Consider the following 19,435-nt stretch of genomic DNA (forward strand, 5'->3'; position numbering starts at 1 on the left):
GTGAGATCATTACTAGGAATTATAAACATCACAGAGATTATTTTAATTACGGGCAATATTCTTCCAATAATTTATTAATTAATTAACAGAAATAGTTGGTGGATTGTTTCACTGTTATTTGTTCAATAAATAATTAGCAATATTTTATCATAGCTACAATAATTGCAGCTACAGAGTCTCAATAACTTCATGTACCCCGGATGTGGTATACTAATACAGGTATGTATAGGAATATACATACCCTCAGGTAGACAAGGTATATAATAAGACTGATTGATTTAAAGGTGTGTGTGTGTGTGTGTGTGTGTGTGAATCTTCACACTCATATCTAGCTTGCACATTAACCCCTGTATAATGATATAATTATCATCCATCTTTCAATAAGACTATTATTAATGTAAAGCAAAATTATGCAGTCTTTCCAAAAACACAAATAACAAATGGGAAATCCACATTGCATCCTAGAATTTTCTCACCCCATAGAATGAAAGCATAATTTTATACCAGAAAAAAAGGTGTGTTGTGCTTGCTGATTTCCATTTGAAAGAAAGCTATCCCAATATTTATAGAACTATCAAAATTCACAGGCTAATACTGCTTCTCTTTATTTTAATACTTTATTCCCATTTTATTAATATTTCGCTAATGGGAAATACTTTTATGTGATTGTGGAGACAGATATGTCTTCTGCTGAAATAACTTCCATTCATTTATTAGAATGCAGCCATTTGCGGCAGAAGGAAGTAGAATTTTAGCTTCATATTTCTAAGTAAGAGAGGTCAGTGTCACTACTACATTGACTTTGCAATCTCATTTTACAAAGGCAATTCTCCATAGTTTCATCATCAACTTCCTGTCAGCAGGCTTTTCTTTAACTACTTGATTTTTTTTTTTTCTAGTAAAAGGAATTAAAAGAGTGGGAGTATTTTAGGTCCTATGATTCTAGAGGTCAGCAATTGTAAGCCATTTGATAAAATGGCATGAAATCAGCTCCTAACATCCATGGGACCTCCAACAGAATAAGCCACAGCTCTTTAGATAATTGACTTGTGGTTTAGAGGAGTGATGTGTGGTTTCTGAAGATTTCTTATAATTCTGGATACTTTGTCTTTTAGAGTTCTTTGTATATCATTATCCATTAATTTGCCTATGAAATGGATTATGCCCATTGATATATTCAATTTTGTAGACAGAATTCTATTAGTACATATCTATCATACTCCCAGAATGTCCACATTGTAGCCAAGGACAGGCACCTGCCAACTCTCAAGTGCTGCTCATTCATTACATTGTTGCTTTGATTTCTTCTACCTCATCTTCTATGCCTCCTTTAGAATTTTACATGCACCAATACATTTCTTGATATAGTCTCAAATACTGTTATAATCTTAAATTCCATATAGATTTCACTGTTCCAGAGGGATCTGATTTATAAACCAAGTATCTAGGTAAAGGTTGAAGTTTGTCAATCTCCAAAACCTACTTGATTTATTTTACTGTCTTTGAACTTGTGATACATGCACATTTCAATAAAGATAATCATAGAATATCTTATTTCTGGATATATAGCCTATAAAATCTCAAGCATAAAAACAGGTCTAACCTGTGATGGTTACTTTTTGTCAAAACTTGACAGAAACTCTAGAGAAGAGGAAACCTAAAGTGAGTTGTCTCCATCAGCATGGCCTGTGAGCATGTCTGTGTAGGGCATTTTATGAATGAATGATTGGTATGGGGAGGGCCTCAGGCCAGGCATGGTGTTTCTCACAACAAGGAAACCCAGAGGATTCTACAGTCCTATGCTTGAATCCTTTGCCTAGCTCTGCCTTTCCTTTACATCTTTGATTTCTCAAATCTTGTGATTTAGTACCAAAGCAGCCACACTAATGGACTCATCATTGGACAAGGAATGTCTGCCATATGTCCTGGGAATTGTTGAAGACAAAATAGGATGTTCAGTCATATAAATTGCATCTACTCCTCCTAGTCATTGGGAACATTTCAGGAAAGAGAGAGAGAGAGAGAGAGAGAGAGAGAGAGAGAGAGAGAGAGAGGAGAGAGAGAGAGAATGTAAATCATGTTGAGTTCCATTAGGAATAGGCCATGAGCCCTACAGTGTGTAAAACCTATGGAGTGAGAGGCATCTCTGGGAGAGAGGGCTTATGAGTCCCCGTTGTATATAAAGGCTGAGGAGTTAGTGAGTCCTCTGATAAAGATGGGCTATGAGGGCAGGAGTTTGTGTGTTAAAGCTAGAGTCTCATTGATCCACTTTGTGCACAGTCCCAGCCCTGTGCCCCTTAGACTGCTAATGAGCCAGCATTCCTCCCTTTAGAGCTCTTAACCTCTGATGAAAACACAGAGACTGGGCCAAGAGGACCTGCAAGCATCTCTATTAGTGCCACCCATTTGAGTGAAAGGAAGGCTTTAAGCAATTTAAAAGGAATCTAAACAAGTGAAGCATTGGGTATGGGGAAGTACTCTGCTCCGAGCTTGGAGTCTGTGTCTACGCAGTTGAACATAATAGTCAATGCAGAATGGGCCTTCTGATTGATGTGCAGCAAAACACTGAGAAAATGGATGGGGAGAGAATAAGCTGTGCCCTTAGAGTTCTCCTGGTAATTCTAGAATGAAACTGCTGCAACACTTTTTATTTTAATCAGAAAAGTTAACTTCAGGCAATTACTACAATTGACTCTGGGTGGTATTTTTACTCTTCCTGATGGCCATCTGTTTGGCAAAAGGCACGGCCATTTTCAGCATTGTTGTGGCACATTGTCTCAAGTGACATAAGTGATGGCTCAGTTGGACCCTGGGGTGATTATCTGCTTCACTGTTGTTACAAGAGGTCATAGAGAAGAATAGAAAATGTACCTGAAAAACACTGACTCCTCTTAGCATTTGCAACTGCTTCTCTCCAGGTGGGGTATTTTATGTTAGTTCCCCTCCATCCTCAAGGGCATCAGGAGTAAGGAAGAGAAGTAGAACAGGAGGTGAGGCCAAGCTATAAAACCTCAGAGCCTCCCCCACTAACACACTTTCTCCAGCAAGACCCTACTTCTTAAAGGTTTTAGAGCCTTCAAAATCAGTGCTACTAGCTGCAGACAAAGTGTGGCCTCTTGGGGTCATTCTACATTCAAGTCACAGTGTCCTTCATGAGAAGGAAGGTATGATGTAAGCCAAGTAGTTGGCACCAACCTCTGTTAGCCCTGTTGCCTTGCAAGGCTAGTTAGACATCTAACTGGATGTAACAGTGTAATTCAGAGATGGCAGCTAGAAAAATAGTTCTAAGACTCATCAGCATAAAACATTGAGAAACTCAGGGAAGTTTTTGAACTAGATAAAGGAAAAACTGAGTATACTTCCCATACCTGCAATCTCAGCAATTGGGAGGCAAAGCATGAAGGACTAATGTAAGTTCAAGACCATCCTGGTCCGTGTAATGAGTTATAGACCAGTCTTGAATATAAAGTGAGACCCTGACTCATAGAAAATGGATAGGTAAGAGTGTCATCTCACATCCTTAATAATTCAACAACAATACACAGGAGAAAGAAAGAAAAAGCTAAGCAGGCTACATCTTGTCAAGGCATGCTTCGTTTACACACACACACACACAGAAATCACCTAAGGGGGAGAAACAGAAGGTAACGTTAAAATTGCTTTATTTATTCATTTTTACTATTATGAAAGTACTGTGTACATTTGTGTAATTCTCACAGTAATCCTGTGGGAAATGTGAATGTTCTCATTTTAAAGGAATAGAGTTAGATAATAGGGATCTGGGCTATTTTCCTTTGTGATTTTCCTGCCTCCACCTTTCTATGCACTGTGCCTTGTTACCAATATCTGCCTCATGTCCCTGGTTGCATAGAGAATAAAGCAGGCTAGCGTCTAATGATGTGCATGGGCATCTGGTTTTATTTAGGAGTTTCAGGGCAGAGCTAAAGTGCACATTCTGCATAGCTGCGCTTCTTGCTTTACATGAACGTGAGGCTCATGGAGAGCCAAGCTCCACCACTTTCTCCTAAGCTTTACCAAGAGGGAAAGAAGCCTGAGGGTCTGATCATTAATTCCACCTTAAAAGGCAGTAGCCTATCTTAAACCTCACTAGGTCATTAATTAAAGGGGAAAGTATGATGGTTGACATTTGAAAATATTTTAGCAGTGTTTAATGACCACTTTAAAATCTGTTACTTTGAAACAATTCGGACTGAGACATGTTGTTGGAGTATCTTTACAAAGGAAATCAAATTACATAAGTACTAGATAACGTATATCTCTATGTATGTGCCCATTTATTTGCAGAAGTGTTTTACTTATTTGTTCACTAATATTTAGAAGATGTAATGTACTTAGGTGTTTGTTTCTTTGTATGTATGTGCGTATTATGTGTATGTCTGCACATGTTTGTATGTAGATTCATATACCCATACACTCAAGTTTGAAAGTCAGAGAAGAATTTCAGTTTCTTTGTTCAGTGCACGGTATAGAAAACTGCAATTTCCAAGGGCCTTGGCCCCTTCCCTGTGTCTGCCCCACTCCCACTGAGTGCTGAGGTAGTGGGCACATGAGCCACACCAGGTGCTTATGAGAGTGCTAGGGATCTGACTCAGGCCACCATCCTTGTGCAGCAAGTAGTTTTGCTCATGTTTCTTTAATATCTTATAAATACACAGCTGTGGACATTTCAATTCATCTCTGCCCGGAGGCCAGTCTCTGATTTGGTGCTCTGCTCCTGCCATGGGTTTTGGCTGGCACTGGAGCTTGGTTTTGTTTGCATCCATGGTCAACCTTGCCCCCCCCCCACCTTTTCTTTTCCTTTACTGCTACAAAACATCATCACCTCACTGCATCCAAGTCAGACATTACATATGTGTCTTCGAGACTAGCCTCCCCTACCACATTCCCCAGCCTACCCCTGGTTGCACTCTGTTACCAGTTAGTTACACAAATTCCTCATGGCACCAGTCATCTCTGCCAAGACAGTGCTGTGTATGCACCACTTGCCTTAATCACTACCCCCCCCCTTCTCTTCTCCTCTTCCATCTATTTCTACCTCAGCCTCCACACATCCTGTTACTATGCACTGCCCTTCCCAATGGACAGTTCACATTTTCTCTGTCATGAAAGAAGGCAAATCTATTTAGCTCAGGCAAGCCTATACTTTTAATGCTTCTGGATATCCCTGGGGCATATACTTTAAACTCTACCCTCAAAGAACATGATGAAGAAGGAAAACTAGAGAGCAAACCTCAAATGGATACATCAAATTCATTTCTGTGCCTTACATATGCAAAAAAATACCCTGCACATCACTCATTGGCTTTTTATACACACAAAGTAATCCTCATTTATTCTCCACAGTGTTTCTTCTTGATCCTCTACTCATTTGTAATATTTTTTTTTCTGGACCTAATCCAAATATTCTCCTTTGTAAAACTCAAAGACCCAAATCAGCGCTCTGCTAAAGGTCTGATGAAAGGAAGTATATTTAAAACTAATTATCTCTCTATCATTCCATTCCTTTTATAGTAATAAGAAAGTTTAGACTAGATATAGGTTTTCTCTTGCTATCTGTTTGAGAATGACACTTCTATGTGCATGTCCTTTCTTTGAAAACAATTTGTATACATCACCTGAAAGTATGACCACACATACTTGCCACCTCAAGAAGATATTTTTACTTTCTACATATTTTATGAAACAAAAACTTCAAGATGAAAACAAAAAGTGTCACCAGGGAATATTAAATTAGTTTTAGCTACTAGGTCAGTTTTACTTTGCTTTAGTTCTCAAATTTGACTCCAAAATAGATCAAAATGACAAGAACTTCATTAGAGACCCAACAGAAGATCAACCTATTTAGTGTTCTAGAGTTGTCCTTTTACCTCCTGTGTCTTGATGAACCATTTACCCGTGCTTTAGGGCAGAAAATGTGCCCTAGGTAATACTGCATTTGCCTGCATTTGAGTGCTCATAGGAAACATAAGCTTAAAGGGACTCCAGTCACATCAGGAAAGGAATGTGGCTTATTTAATGAAGAGGTAGGGCTCCAAACCTCTACTTGTTGTTTGGCTCAGATTTAGAGCTGTTTGTTAAAAGTTCATAAAATAAATGTAACTTCCAGTTTGTTCAGAGTAAGGAATGAACAAAGCATCTAGGAGGGAAGATCTCGTGGTAGCATTAGCTGCAGACATTTTTCTCTGCTTCATATGCTTCCTCTGCATCCCAAGGACTCCAGGTACCCCGACTAAGATTTGCCATCTATACTAAGTCACAGGCATTCTTTCCCAAGCCAATGGGACATCCTAGTTTAAAGGTTGTCCCTTTGCTCTGCTAGGAAAAGGTTCTAAGCCCACTTACATTTTCCTGGGCTGTTGACACTGGTGTCCTCACACGTACAACAATCCTCTCCACAGAAGTTCATGCCCAGGAACCTATGCAGTGCCCCTTGAACAAAATTTACATGTTCTCTGAGGGCTTTAGGTAATAGCCCAAGCTTATCCACTCTTTGGAATCAAATTTGTCTATGCTTATTATTATAACAGAAGCAACACATGGCCTGGACTTCTGTGACAGTGACATAGCTTCCAAGTGACTTTCTCTGAATAAAATATGTTTACATTTATTCATTTTTGTGAAGTCATCTATGCATGTACCTGCACAAACACACACATGCACATTCACATGCACACACACACACATATACATGCATGCACACATACACACACACATAAGCACACACACACACACACACACACACACACACACACAGAGGTTAAAATAGAATAATGGATCTCCTAGACTTGGAACTGCAGGTGGTTTTGAGCCACCTAATATGGGTGCTGATAATCAGACTCAGGTCTTCTGCCATAAGTGCTCTTAAGCACTGAGTCATCTCTCCAACCCTAGAACAGGACTGTTTTTAGAATTCATATGCTAATACCATGTTCTAAACTCAAGACTGGAATTAATTAGAAGACATTTTAAATATGTCTGATGTCCCTGAAACCAGCCACAGAGCCTGTTCTTACCTCTAGACCAATAGAAAAAACTCCATCATTAATAGTATTTATGAAATTTGCATGTTAATTTAAATATGTGCACAGCTGTTATATGGTTCTGTGGGAAACTCAGAGGTTTAACAGCTGGGAAGGCCATTTGTCTCCAAGTGTATCTATGTGTGTGGTGAAGGTGCAGGCCTAGCAAACTCACTGGGTCCATGCAGAGTAATGTTGTCTCATAGATCTTGAGCTAACTTGAAAAAATTAAAAGAGAATAACAAACATCTCTGTACCTTAGACTATAACATAAGGAAGACATGGACCAGATAAATTATATTCCAAAAAAAAAAACCCTTCTTTTTACATGTTGTATAGAAAACAAGAGAAAGCTTTACCTCCTCCAGTATTAAGTGTTTTGATTCAATATAAAGATTTCTTTTAAGGTGAGAATATTCAGTACTCTGATTGCTTAGAGCATTTCCAAAGCTCTCATGGGCAGCAGCATGCACCGCATTCATTTAATACTGGTATGACAATTTGAACTCTAATGTAATTCAAAATCTTGGAGGACTTAAATATGGCTCTCTATAAAAATTGATGTATAAGTGAGTATTGAGTCAAATAAAGCTCTTTAAGATATTGGCTTTCAAAGAATGGATCATAAGGCAAGATGGTATTTCCATAACTCCAAACTTAAAGCAAGAGATTAAATGCAAAATGGTCTCAGGTTACTGGCCAGAAGAAAAGTTGCTTTTTTTTTCCAATCAGTTTTAATTTCTGATTTTCCTTTGAGGAGCTAGAAGTGCTATAGCAGTGATATACATAAAATATCAGGTAACAAGACTATTAATGAACAGTTGTCTCCACTGGGCAAGCTAGGTGCCCTAATTTTCAGTGCAGAATTCTGAATGGTTTCGAGCTTGCCTGTGGTGAGTGACTGAAGACTCTGCATGCAGCATTGTCAATAACTGAAAACAAGCAACTATTATAAAGCCATGAATACTGGGTTTTGTTTGAGGAATCCCCTATGCTTATAGGTAGCAATGTGTTTAAAAATGAAACATGTCTTACTCGTTCCTATTCTAAGTGATTTTTTTGATGGGTATTAGAACATCAATTTTTATCCTTCATATTCAGTAACTTCCCTTACATGTCTGATGATGTTGCATTTCTGCTGGGAACTCCACTGAGATTTGCTTTCATGGTGATTCACAGTCACTGCTAACTAACGCTGATGACACTGAATTGTCAGGGTGTCTTGAAAGGTGGTCACCAATTACTTCTCATAATCTCCCGGTGAAGCAATTGCTAATCGTATTACTGAGAGCATCCTTTACATTCCTCACAGTCAGAGTCCTTAGAAGTCCACTGGTTGAAGAAATGTCTCTGCTGATCTTGGCAGGAGTAAAGGGGGCAGTCCCAAGCCCACCTGTCAGCTCTGGACACATCACTAGCTTCACACATTAAGCAGCTTCGTTTCCAGGCTGTTTCGATTTCTAACTGCATTATGTGCTGATTATATGGGAGGCAAGTTTAATGCATTACTCTAATCTCCAGAGATAGAAGTTAATAAGCAACAAATTAATTTGATTCTAAAATTGCCCTTCCAAAACCAAAATTCTTTGACTTACTAATGTTGACATGGAAAACACATACAGCATCCAGACAATAAAATAGGACATGTGTTCTTTGAGTGGCAGGGATAAAAGTGCAATCAGATTGAAATTAGCACTCTGAACTTGGAGTGAGCACCATCATTTTAAAACATTTTCTTGCCCTTAGTTTTTCTCTTTTTCTATCAGTCTGAGTGCTCTATTCCTTAAGTAGTGCCTATTTATAGGATCAGCCCACTTGGAAAGAGGGTACTTCTGCATTACACATATATAAATTGTAGCTAGTATTTGAATCTGAATTTGAAATCAGCATGGAGCATGTGCCCTGTAATAAATGGATAGATAGGTAGCTAGATGATGGATAGATGATGATGATGATGATGATGATGGAGGAGGAGGAGGAAGAGGAGGAGAAGGAGAAGGAGAGAGAAGGAGAAGGAGAAGGAGAAAAGAGAGAAGAAGAAGAAGAAGAAGAAGAAGAAGAAGAAGAAGAAGAAGAAGAAGAAGAAGAAGAAGAAGAAGAAGAAGAAGAAGAAGAAGAAGAAAAGAAGAAAAGAAGGTGGTGGTGGTGAGAAGGAGGAAAAGGAGAAAAGGAAGGAAGGGAGGGAGGGTGGAAGGGAGATAACTGCAATAGATCACTATTCTTTTAAGGAAATATTGAAGAAGCATAATGTCAACAAAGTTGCAAAGATTGCCTTCACATTAAAATTGGACAAGTCAAGAGTACACAATGTGAGGATGGTATTTATACTAATTACAATAACAAGAGCTACCATTTAGTCAGCCTTAGATTATGCCTGGTACTATACTTAGAATCTTTCATGTGTCATGTTACTTAATGTCTTCAAGAACTCTAAAATTTATGTGTGTATGAAAAGTTTGCCATGGAATAATATTATTTGATAAGATATATGCAACCCAGAGGTGAAAATGGCTAGGATTAGAAAGATCAAGTGTTATTTCAGGGCTTCTCTTTATACATCTGAAAATCAAACAGGATCTTAGAGCCTTCAGGCTCCTTGTCCCTTTGCCCCACCTTTCTGCAAACAGTCTCTGACTGAGCCCCATACATGGTGAATGTGGATAGGATACAGTTCCTTGAGGGACCATTTCTGAGTTCCTAGAATTGCCCCATAATTTGGGGAAGATCAGTTATTTTCAACTGTTCTTTTTGCACAGACCCTAAACCTGTCAATATTTGACCCATTGCTATGTGACACTATGTGATCCAATTTGAATAGTTATGGCTGTTGTTTGCCTGGGCACTGTGTTACTACACACATAAATATTTTGTATAGGTGTCCTAGTAAAATATGACAGCTCTCACTGGGCCTCTGGTCCATGGTAAAACACTATGGATACACCCACTTCGAGATCTACTGGCTTTCAGCCCTTTTGGGTATGTGTCACTCCTAGAAAAAAAAACATTGAACTATATACCACACTGCATATATTTACTGATATGATCATAACAACTATTATTGTATGTCTGTGATATGCTTCCTATCTTCTCACATTGATGTACACATGTTAATTCACAGCAGTTCTATGCAATTGGTTGCCTCCATTTAGGGGCAAGGAAATTGAAACATATTGTTTTGACTACTTTTCCCAAGAACACTCAAATGATCCATGAAAGAACAGATCTTGTATAAGTGTTCAAACTCTAAAAGCACCATTGCATATGTGCTCCTTAGCTGATTGCTCTGATGGAATATGGGTAGAAAAATCTCAAGCTGCTGTTGTAAGTGGCTGCTGTCATAGTACGATGTGGGAGTGGAGTATATAACTGTGGCATCTTCATTTCCATTTATCTGTTCATTCACTCCTTCTTGGACCACCTCTCTTTTTCTGCCTTTAGATACAGCCAATCCAAACAGGGTTGTCCTGGTACTCTCTTGTTCCTGTTTGTATCCAATCCAAAACAACTAGTATCAGTATACCAGGAAGTTTGTGGGTGATGCTTCCCCTGAACAGAAAAGTTACAAGATTCCTTCCTCCACCTTCTGTCATGAGATTTCCAGGAACACTTTCCTAATCTCACTTAGGCTCACACATTCTGCTCTTTCTCTGATACTTTATCACACGGTGCTTTGGGCCAGATGTTATCATTTTCCTTTGACTTACTCAAGTGGAAACTTCATCAAAGCAGAAATTTCATTATCCACTGTTTTATTCCTTTTCTGAAGCAGTGACTGGCCCATGATAATAATTTAATGAGTGAAGAAAATGTTCTCTGGGATTTACCAACAATGTAAGTAATTCAAAGCCAAAAATAAATAATACAGCACAAGATGCCTTATCACAGACAATTAAAAGGTATTGATACTTTAAAACTGACTGTACCTTGGGGCTAGAGAGATTATGACCTGGATAAGTTGCATCATTTTTTTAGTGACAGGGTTCTGAGAGAGAGGACCAGGAAGTCAGAAGATAAGAAGATAGGACACAAAGAAGATGCAGCATAGGGTCAGGAGGTCTTGTTCAAGTTCTGTCTGATGCCAACCAAACTTATTAAGAAATACAACATTTTACATATGATTTCCGGGTGGTGTGTGGGGGGACAGAGTTCAAAGAATCTCTCATACAATGGGACAAAGTCAGCAGGAGGCTTATCCAGCAAAGTTGCACAAAATGAGCACAGGCATTACAAACTGAGTGCACAACCACCTTGGGTCTGATAACTCCAGTCTCTTTAAAGAGAAAAGCCAAGATCCCAGGACAAACCTTACCTGCTGTGAAGCTCTACCTGTAGTTCTAGAGTGGCCTTGCCCAGTCTCCTGAGCAAGGACAAAGGATTGGTTCTTTTTGTCCTTTCATCGGGGCTTTTCAGAAAGCCTGGGATTGGTCTAGGTCTCAATAACTCCCCTTGTTTACTTCTTGAGGCCAGATGAATTTTGGTGGTTGAGTGTTTAAAAGACTCATAAGTTCTCTGAACTCACAGATAGCTCCTACTGAAATCAAATGGATTGTTAGCCTAAGTATCTCAGCCATAACCCTGAGTTGATGTTGAAGGATGAAAAGAAGGTTTATATTTCCATAACCTGTCCAAGAAATTTTGGAGTAGCTTAGAAGGGGAATTTACATAATTGGTAAAGGAACCATTGATAAGGTAATTTAGAAGTGTCTCTCATTTTCTGAAATAGAGGAACATTTTCTGAAATAGAGGAACATCAGACATGAGTCCAAATGTAAAAGGATTTCTATATTATAGTAGTTCTTCCCCTACCCCGCAAAAGTCTCTTAGACAATCACACTACTCAGGGCTGGGAATCCCAGCCAAAGATCCAGTTGAGCCTCCTTCCCTACTCTCCTGGAGACATTATAAGAGGATGTATCCAGTGAGGCGATCCTTAGACGTTATCTTCATTCAGACCTGGTGGGTGCCTCCAGGACTAGTCAACCAGCACTTCAGTTCACCTTCTTAGAGGCACAGAGTTCTTTTGAATCATGAAGCATGTCCCCAGGGGGGACATCATCCTGTAAGCAGGGTACCAGATTCTCACTGCATTCTGTGAATCATCAATCGAATGGGGCAACCTGGATCATGAGAAACTAGAAAACGCAAGTGATTAAATAAATTGACCATGTCTGAGAAACTGTACTTTAGACTTCTCCTGGATTCCAAAGCCATAGGCTATACTTGTCAACCAGACAGAAGGTTGTACCTGTACTGACCCACCAGTGACAAACAAGCAGGAATGGTTGACCATATCCCAGTCTGGCTAAAGAGTAGTGAAGAACCTCACATGAGAAAAACCCATAAGGTCATACACCAGTCTGATATATTTAACTATTTGGTAATATTTTAAGGCATTTTTATTAGATATTTTCTTTATTTACATTTCAAATGTTATCCCCAAAGCCCCCTATACCCTTCCCCCATCCTGCTTTCCAACCCACCCATTCCCACTTCCCGGCCTTGGCATTCCCCTGTACTGGGGCATATGATCTTTGTAATACCAAGGGCCTCTCCTCCCATTGATGGCCGACTAGGCCATCCTCTGCTACATATGCAGCTAGAGACACAGCTCTGCGGGTACTGGTTAGTTCATATTGTTGTTCCTCCTCTAGGAATGCAGACCCCTTGTGTAATATTTTAATAGCTAGTTATTTTAAAATAAACCTTGATTTTACATTCATTATAGCCATTTTTTGTAACTGTTTTATTTTTGTTGTTGTTGTTGTTTTGTTTCTTGTTTTTTGTTTTTCGAGACAGGGTTTCTCTGTAGCCCTGGCTGTCCTGGAACTCACTTTGTAGACCAGGCTGGCCCCGAACTCAGAAATCTGCCTGCCTCTGCCTCCCGAGTGCTGGGATTAAAGGCGTGCGCCACCATGCCGGACTTTGTAACTGTTAATCTTAGATCTTACAAATTTCGTATCATATGCATTATCTTTAAATCTTAGCCTCTATATGCCTATAGACCATATTAGGGCATTTGTAACTTTAAAAGTCTTTTAGTTTTCTATTCTATAAACATATCTATCTTTATAAATAAATCTTTATTTATTGAACTAGTTTGTATCTTTTATCTTTGTAGCAGTTTTTATTATTTAATACCACATGACTTTACAGATCCCTCCCCAGTCTCTGTTTATATATAAAATTGGCTTGGAACGCCTTATTGGGGCAAATGTGTCTTAAGGAAATGAAGACCCAGCAAAGCTCACCTGTATGTTTTTTCCCTGGCAACAGCTTTATGGCTTTTACTGCCTAGCTTTTTTTTTTTTTTTTTTTTTTTTTTTTTAGTATATGTGTTATCTATCATGCAAAACAATTAAAATTATAGCAAAACATTAAAATCCGGACACAACATCCTTTTAGCTCAAGGAAGCTGAATACAGAGGTAGTTGTGAGGGGCAGTGGGGTTTGCTCTCTGTTTGTTTGGTATTTTGGGGGGAGTTTGTTTTGTTTTTTAAGAAATGAAGATGGAAGTAGGGAAAGAGAAAGAATTACATTTTCAAGTCTCCTTAAGGAACGTTACCAGCTCAGGTCCAGCTTCTATTTTTGTATTGATCTGTTAGGTTGTTTCTTCTTTTCCCTGTCAGAGGGACGGTCTGACCCAGGAAAGGGAGTTCGGACATACAGAGAAAAACCATGCTTGAATCTGAAGTGGGAAGGTCAAATCTCATACTTCAGCGTCAGCTTCTCCGCTCTGACATAAACAGCACAAGACAACTGGGCACCAGAGGCTGCTCTGCTTCAGTAACAGTGCTTTTTAGCCCAAGGCATACAACCTGACCCGGGAAAACCAGATGCTGGGGGTGGGTGGGTGGGTGGGGGGTGCGGTGAGGGGGGGTGTGACTGCAAATATACTTGCAAGGGGGAAATGTTCTAGACATTTTGTCATTATGGAGGAGTCTAACTTGTCTCTGCCTTTCCCTCTCAGGTGGTTTTGCCACACCCTCTCAGTTGGGGACCTGCTGCTCCTCACTAGTCAGACCTAAGAGACAGGTCTCCAGGGAACCAGGGGTGGGCCACATTGCCAAGGAACCTGAGGCTCTGCTGCTGAGTGGGCCACTCCCGATCTCCTCCTACTTCTCTCTTCAGTAAAATCCTCGGTTGTAGTGAATGGCACGCTTTTTCTGTCCAAAATATCAGGGGGCTCAGGCTCCTCCTGCTCCCACAAATGAAAGGTGGACAGCATTAACAGATCTAATCATCCTTTATGATAGAAGAGGAAGCAACTTGGTTAAGCTAAATGAGACAGAGAAATTCCAGGTGGTTTTAAAACTGTATGATCCAAATGAAAAACAGTCTCCTCCTCTGAAGCATCATGAAGGGAAAGAAATTTAAGAACTGACCCGCTTTCTTTCTCATCTTCTGGGCCTTTTACATTTTATCCAATCTCTCTCTCTCTCTCTCTCTCTCTCTCTCTCTCTCTCTCTCTCTCTCTCTCTCTCTCTCTCTCTTTCTCTCTCCCTCCCCCTCCTCCTCCTTTTCTGCCTCCTCTTCCTCCTTCTTCTCTCTATCTCTCTCTTCCCTCTCTCCCTCTCTCACTCCTTCTTTCCCTCCCTTTAGCTCCTTCCTTTCTTCTCTCTCTCTCTCCTCCCTCTCCACCTCTCTCTCTCTTCTTGCCTCCCTCTCTCTCTCTCTTAATTTTAATGTTTTTAATCTCTTGTCTGGCTGTCTGTTTCAGAGTAGACTGAGCAGGTTTACAGGACTCTAGAATTATAATTGAATCAAATTTGTGCTGTGAATCAAAACAATCTCTAATCAAATTCTACCTTGCCAATTCATTAATACATGTGATCTTTGTAGGTGATAGTCTATCTTTTTAAATTAATTAATTCATTCATTCATTTATTCACTTTACATCCCAATATCACCCCCAACAACACCCCTTCTCCCTATTCCCCTTCTTCTTCTCTGAAGATGGGGAGCCCCTTCCCTGAGTATCACCCTACCCTGGCAGATCAAGTCACTGCAGGACCAGACACATCCTTTCCCATGATGCCAGACAAGGCACCCCAGTCAGGGGAAAATATTCCACAGACAGGCAACAGCTTTAGGGACAGCCTGACTCCAGTTGTTGGAAAACCCACATGAAGACCAAGCTGTACATCTGCTACATATGTGTGTGTGTGTAATGGGGCTAGGTCTGGTTGGTGGCTCAATGTCAGGGAGCCCCCAACAGTCCAGGTTAGATGACTATGTTGGCCTTTATGTGGAGTCCCTGTCTCCTCCATGTTCCTCAGTCCTTCCCAAACACTTCCACAAGATTGCTGGAGTAGTTCCATCCCATGTTCGGCAGTGGATCAGCTGCATCTACCCGTAGGTTGCTGGGTACAGCCACCCAGAATAGTTGTACTAGGCTCCTGTCTGCAAGAATAACGTAGTACCATTAATAATGTCTGGGATTGGTTCTTGCCCATGAGATGGTTCTCACTTGAGGCCAGTCTTTAAACATTTACCTACACATCCCAATGTCTTTAAACTTATATGGCCTTCTTCAGGGAACCACGTGCAGAGTTTTAGAATGAAAGGGAATCTCTAAGTGCTTTAGTAACAACATTGCAAACAAGGAGAGAGAATGCAGAAGCAAAGGAAACATGGGAAGCAACCATTCTCGACCTTCCTATTGCCTCAACCCCTTAATACACTTCCTCTGTTATGGTAACCCCCAAACTTTTTAAAGTTTGTTGATACTTTATAACTGCAATTTTGTCACTGTTATGAATTTTAATGTAAGTATCTGTGTTTCCTGGTGGTCTTAGGAGACCCATGTTATGGCTGCACTCATTCTTCTGAACTCATGTGTCCCTGGTTGACATTTTGAGCTGGACCAACAGGTTATTCTCCTAAGAGAAAGAACCAGGAGACAGAAGATAAGGAGATATGGTGATAAAGAAGATGAAGTTTGGGTCTGGGGAGACTTCCTCAAGCTTTAACTTGATCTTAGCCAAAAGGCCAAGAAGCGATTGCTCAAGCTTTCTTATACCAAGCAAATTTATTTAGAAGTACAGCATCTTATATCCTATTTCCAGGGAGGAAATGTGACAGAATTAGCAAAATGTCGTATACAATAGGACAAAGTCAACAGGAGGCTTATCAAGCAAGTTTGCACAAAGGGAACACTGGGTATTTCCAGAGCATTACAAACATAAACATGGTGGACTCAGGACTGATAACTGCAGTTTCTTTAGGAAAAAAGCCAAGTTCCCAAGAGAATCTTTAACATCTCTGAGACTCCAGCTTCAGCTCCAGACTGGCCTTGCCAAATCTGCTCCTGAGCAAGGACACATGAATGGTTTGTTTTTGTCCTCTCATCAGGGCCTCTGAGAAAGCCTTGGATTGGTTCAGATCACAACAACATAGCAGTTTAGAGTACCTGCTGTATGTGTATGACTTCAGTGCTGACCATCCACAGTAGATCCATTTGGTGTGTTCTTCCCTGAGAAAGACTGTTCCTGCCGTTCTCAGAATACCTTACTTGCTTGTAGTTCTTCTGGGGCTGAGAATCTATGAGATTTCCCTACCATTATATAGGTTAACCATATTATCTTTAAATAATTTAGGTATAGATACATATACAATGTGTGTATAAAAACCATTAAAGTAATAGATACCATAAACTTAAGAAAGAGTAAGGGGAAGTTACATGGGATGGGTTGGCTGGAGGACATCAAAGGGATAAATAATATAATTACAGTTCAGTTTCAAATTTAAACATATTAATCTATAAAAAAGCACTTGTTGCTCTTGCAGGAAGGTGCCTTACAGACATCTGTAACTACAGTTTGGTTCAGTTAGCCACGAGCACCAGGTTTGCCTCCAAATCATACATAGATGCAAGCAAATGCACATAAAAAGACAAATATTTAAAAAATGAAATCAGGCCTAAGAGTTTGGATTGCTCTCCCAGAGGACCCGGATTCATTTCCCAGAACCCCCATGGTAGCTTACTATTACTCTATAACTCCAGTTCCTAGGAGATCCAACTTCTTTTTTTTTTTTTCTGGTATCCACAGTCAACAGATATGCACATGATATACATATACATATATACATATATACATATACATATACATATATACATATACATATACATATACATATATACATTCAGAATAAACAAAATTTATTTTAAAAGTTAAAACAACAACAACACAACACAACACAAAAAAATCCAGTTCACTAGACATTTAGGAGAAAGTGGAACAGGTAATATAATTATTTGTATTATAAATAATTATAGAAATTTTGCCATTCCAAACTTACCTTCATTTGGTTCAATAAGTTATGTTTTGTAGTTCATCAGGTTTGTCACTGGTTACAATGCTTAGGTCTTAACGAACAGGGAGACCAATCTGCACCACAGTGCCATTGATCCAATATTTTAAACTAACTCCCAGTGTTCTGTGAGATGACAATTTGTCCAAATGTGACTGCTGGTGTAGTCAGAACCTGGTCAAAAATCAGTATACAAAGTGTTCAGGGAATGCACATTCTTAGAAAGGAGCCTATACAGAAGTAATCCAGCTGCATAGCATAACAACCCACAACTGACCAAGTACAGGAGAAGCTAACAGAAATGGAACTCCTCCTTCCCAGTGACTGTCACTGAGGGTTAGACTATGAATTTTAGATTTGTCATAGTAATAACTGTTGTAGAGCATACTGTCATTCTTACATGTGGCATACATGATCTCAGAAAGGACATCTTTGGTTTTCTGAAGTATAATTGCAATATGCCTCTGTTTTCAGAAAAGCTGTTTATAAAAATAGCATTGGCCCTTAAAATAAGATTAGCTGAAGGCCAAATGATTTATTTGCTAAACTAGTAATATGGCTGGCAATGATGGCATGTCAGGTGTTTCATTCCTTTCAAAGACCAAACCATGTCAAGAAATGTCTTGACAACTGTAAGTACATTGCACAGATGCAATCCCAGGAGAAGGTATGTTTGCTCTGCCAGACACATCCCTTGTTTCCTGAGTCCAGTGTATTGTGTCCTCCTGCTCCCATTTCCTAAAGCTGTATTTATCAGAGCATTTTATGTGGGCTGTTTCATCATTTAATTGTATTCATGTGGTCTTGTGTACAGGCACCATTATGGCTACCCAGTTTTTCCTTCTGCATGTAGCCTCTGAGCCACCATTGTGTTATATTTTTCCCCTTCAAAAAGCAAAGAGTGCATCATCAAAGAAAAAAGGCACTCAGGGCTACTTAGCATAAACACTTTTGATGCAGATGTATTGCATGAGATAATGTGTGTCTGTTAGAGTTTAAGATCACCTTTGATGCTCTGCAAATGCTATTCTATTTTCTTCTCTCCTCTATTCCTCCCTGTTTAACAGCAGACAAACCCAGGGAGCCTTGAATGAATCCGATGATCCTGAGACAGGCTGCCTAACTGATAACAAGCCAACTTCTCGACACTTCTATCCTGTCGCCTTGCTTCTTGTCAGCTCACACCTGCTAGTTGTGTGGCTTATTTTAAGTCTTGCATTACTCTTAGCCAAATACCAATAAGTTTTATGTTGTGTTCCTTGCTTTTCTACAAATGACAATGGACTTTAATTCTGGGGACAATGTTGTAAGATTTCTACATTTTCAGATTCACAGAACTTAAAAAAAAAAAAAACAAAAACTAGAAATGTTTGAATTGTGGTTTTGTTTTGTTTTTGTTTTTCCCTAAAACGTAAAAGGCAAAAGGTACTATGCATTAAGTGGATTATTTTGCTCTTTTGTTCATGGAAAAGTGTTTTACCCACTGTTAAATAGCTAAAGACAAGTTTTTAACTTACTGTCTTTGGAATAAAACAAAGAATAGAATCCTGCAAGCTTGAAGTTCTGAACCTCATCGTCTTCCCAGGTCATTTATTAAAGAAATTAGGTCTGACATTGTGCCGCAGTTAAGCCCCCAAGACAATCCGGGAAGCGGAGGTTGCAGATTTTCTTTCCACTGTGCTAATATTAACTTAGTTGTCATCGGCTGATAGACATGTGTCTGCTTTCTTACTCTGTTCCTAGTCACCCCTTACTCATCCTTGCGCTTAACCTTCTTCTGTCAAGTGACTTTATGGAAAGAATGGCTATTTCTGTTTTGTAATTAAATTAACCTGTTTGTAACTCTTGTTTGGGTTGATTTGGCTTTCAGACTACTTTTCTATTCTTTTTAACAAGGTCTCGTTTGTGTCTTGATGCGCCATTTTTAGCACCTGTGACTTTTGTACTGCTGGAGAGGAACGGCTGTTCAGAAAGCCATTTCCTCTCTGCAATGCATAGCTAAAACAATGAGGTAAAGTAGGGATGGAACTTCCTTTAAAAATCTATAGGGCCAGACTTAATAAATTAAATGCCTTATTCCTAGA

The 19,435-nt window shown here is 39.5% G+C and overlaps 1 protein-coding gene across 3 annotated transcripts in view; it reads left to right on the plus strand.

The window, feature by feature from the left end:
- Inpp4b (inositol polyphosphate-4-phosphatase type II B) overlaps positions 1–19,435 on the plus strand; it is a 748,293-nt gene that overhangs the window by 723,195 nt on the left and 5,663 nt on the right. The window contains exon 26 of one of the 3 annotated variants that reach the window (XM_029480344.1): positions 18,419–19,193. The exons of the other annotated variants lie outside the window; for them this stretch is intronic. Within the exon in view, the coding sequence (XP_029336204.1) occupies positions 18,419–18,593 (175 nt within the window). The 3' untranslated portion in view covers positions 18,594–19,193. Of the gene's footprint in view, positions 1–18,418; positions 19,194–19,435 lie in introns of those variants that run through there. 3 annotated transcript variants of the gene reach the window in all.

Source organism: Mus caroli, chromosome 8, assembly GCF_900094665.2.
Source record: "Mus caroli chromosome 8, CAROLI_EIJ_v1.1, whole genome shotgun sequence".
Classification (NCBI taxonomy): domain Eukaryota; kingdom Metazoa; phylum Chordata; class Mammalia; order Rodentia; family Muridae; genus Mus; species Mus caroli.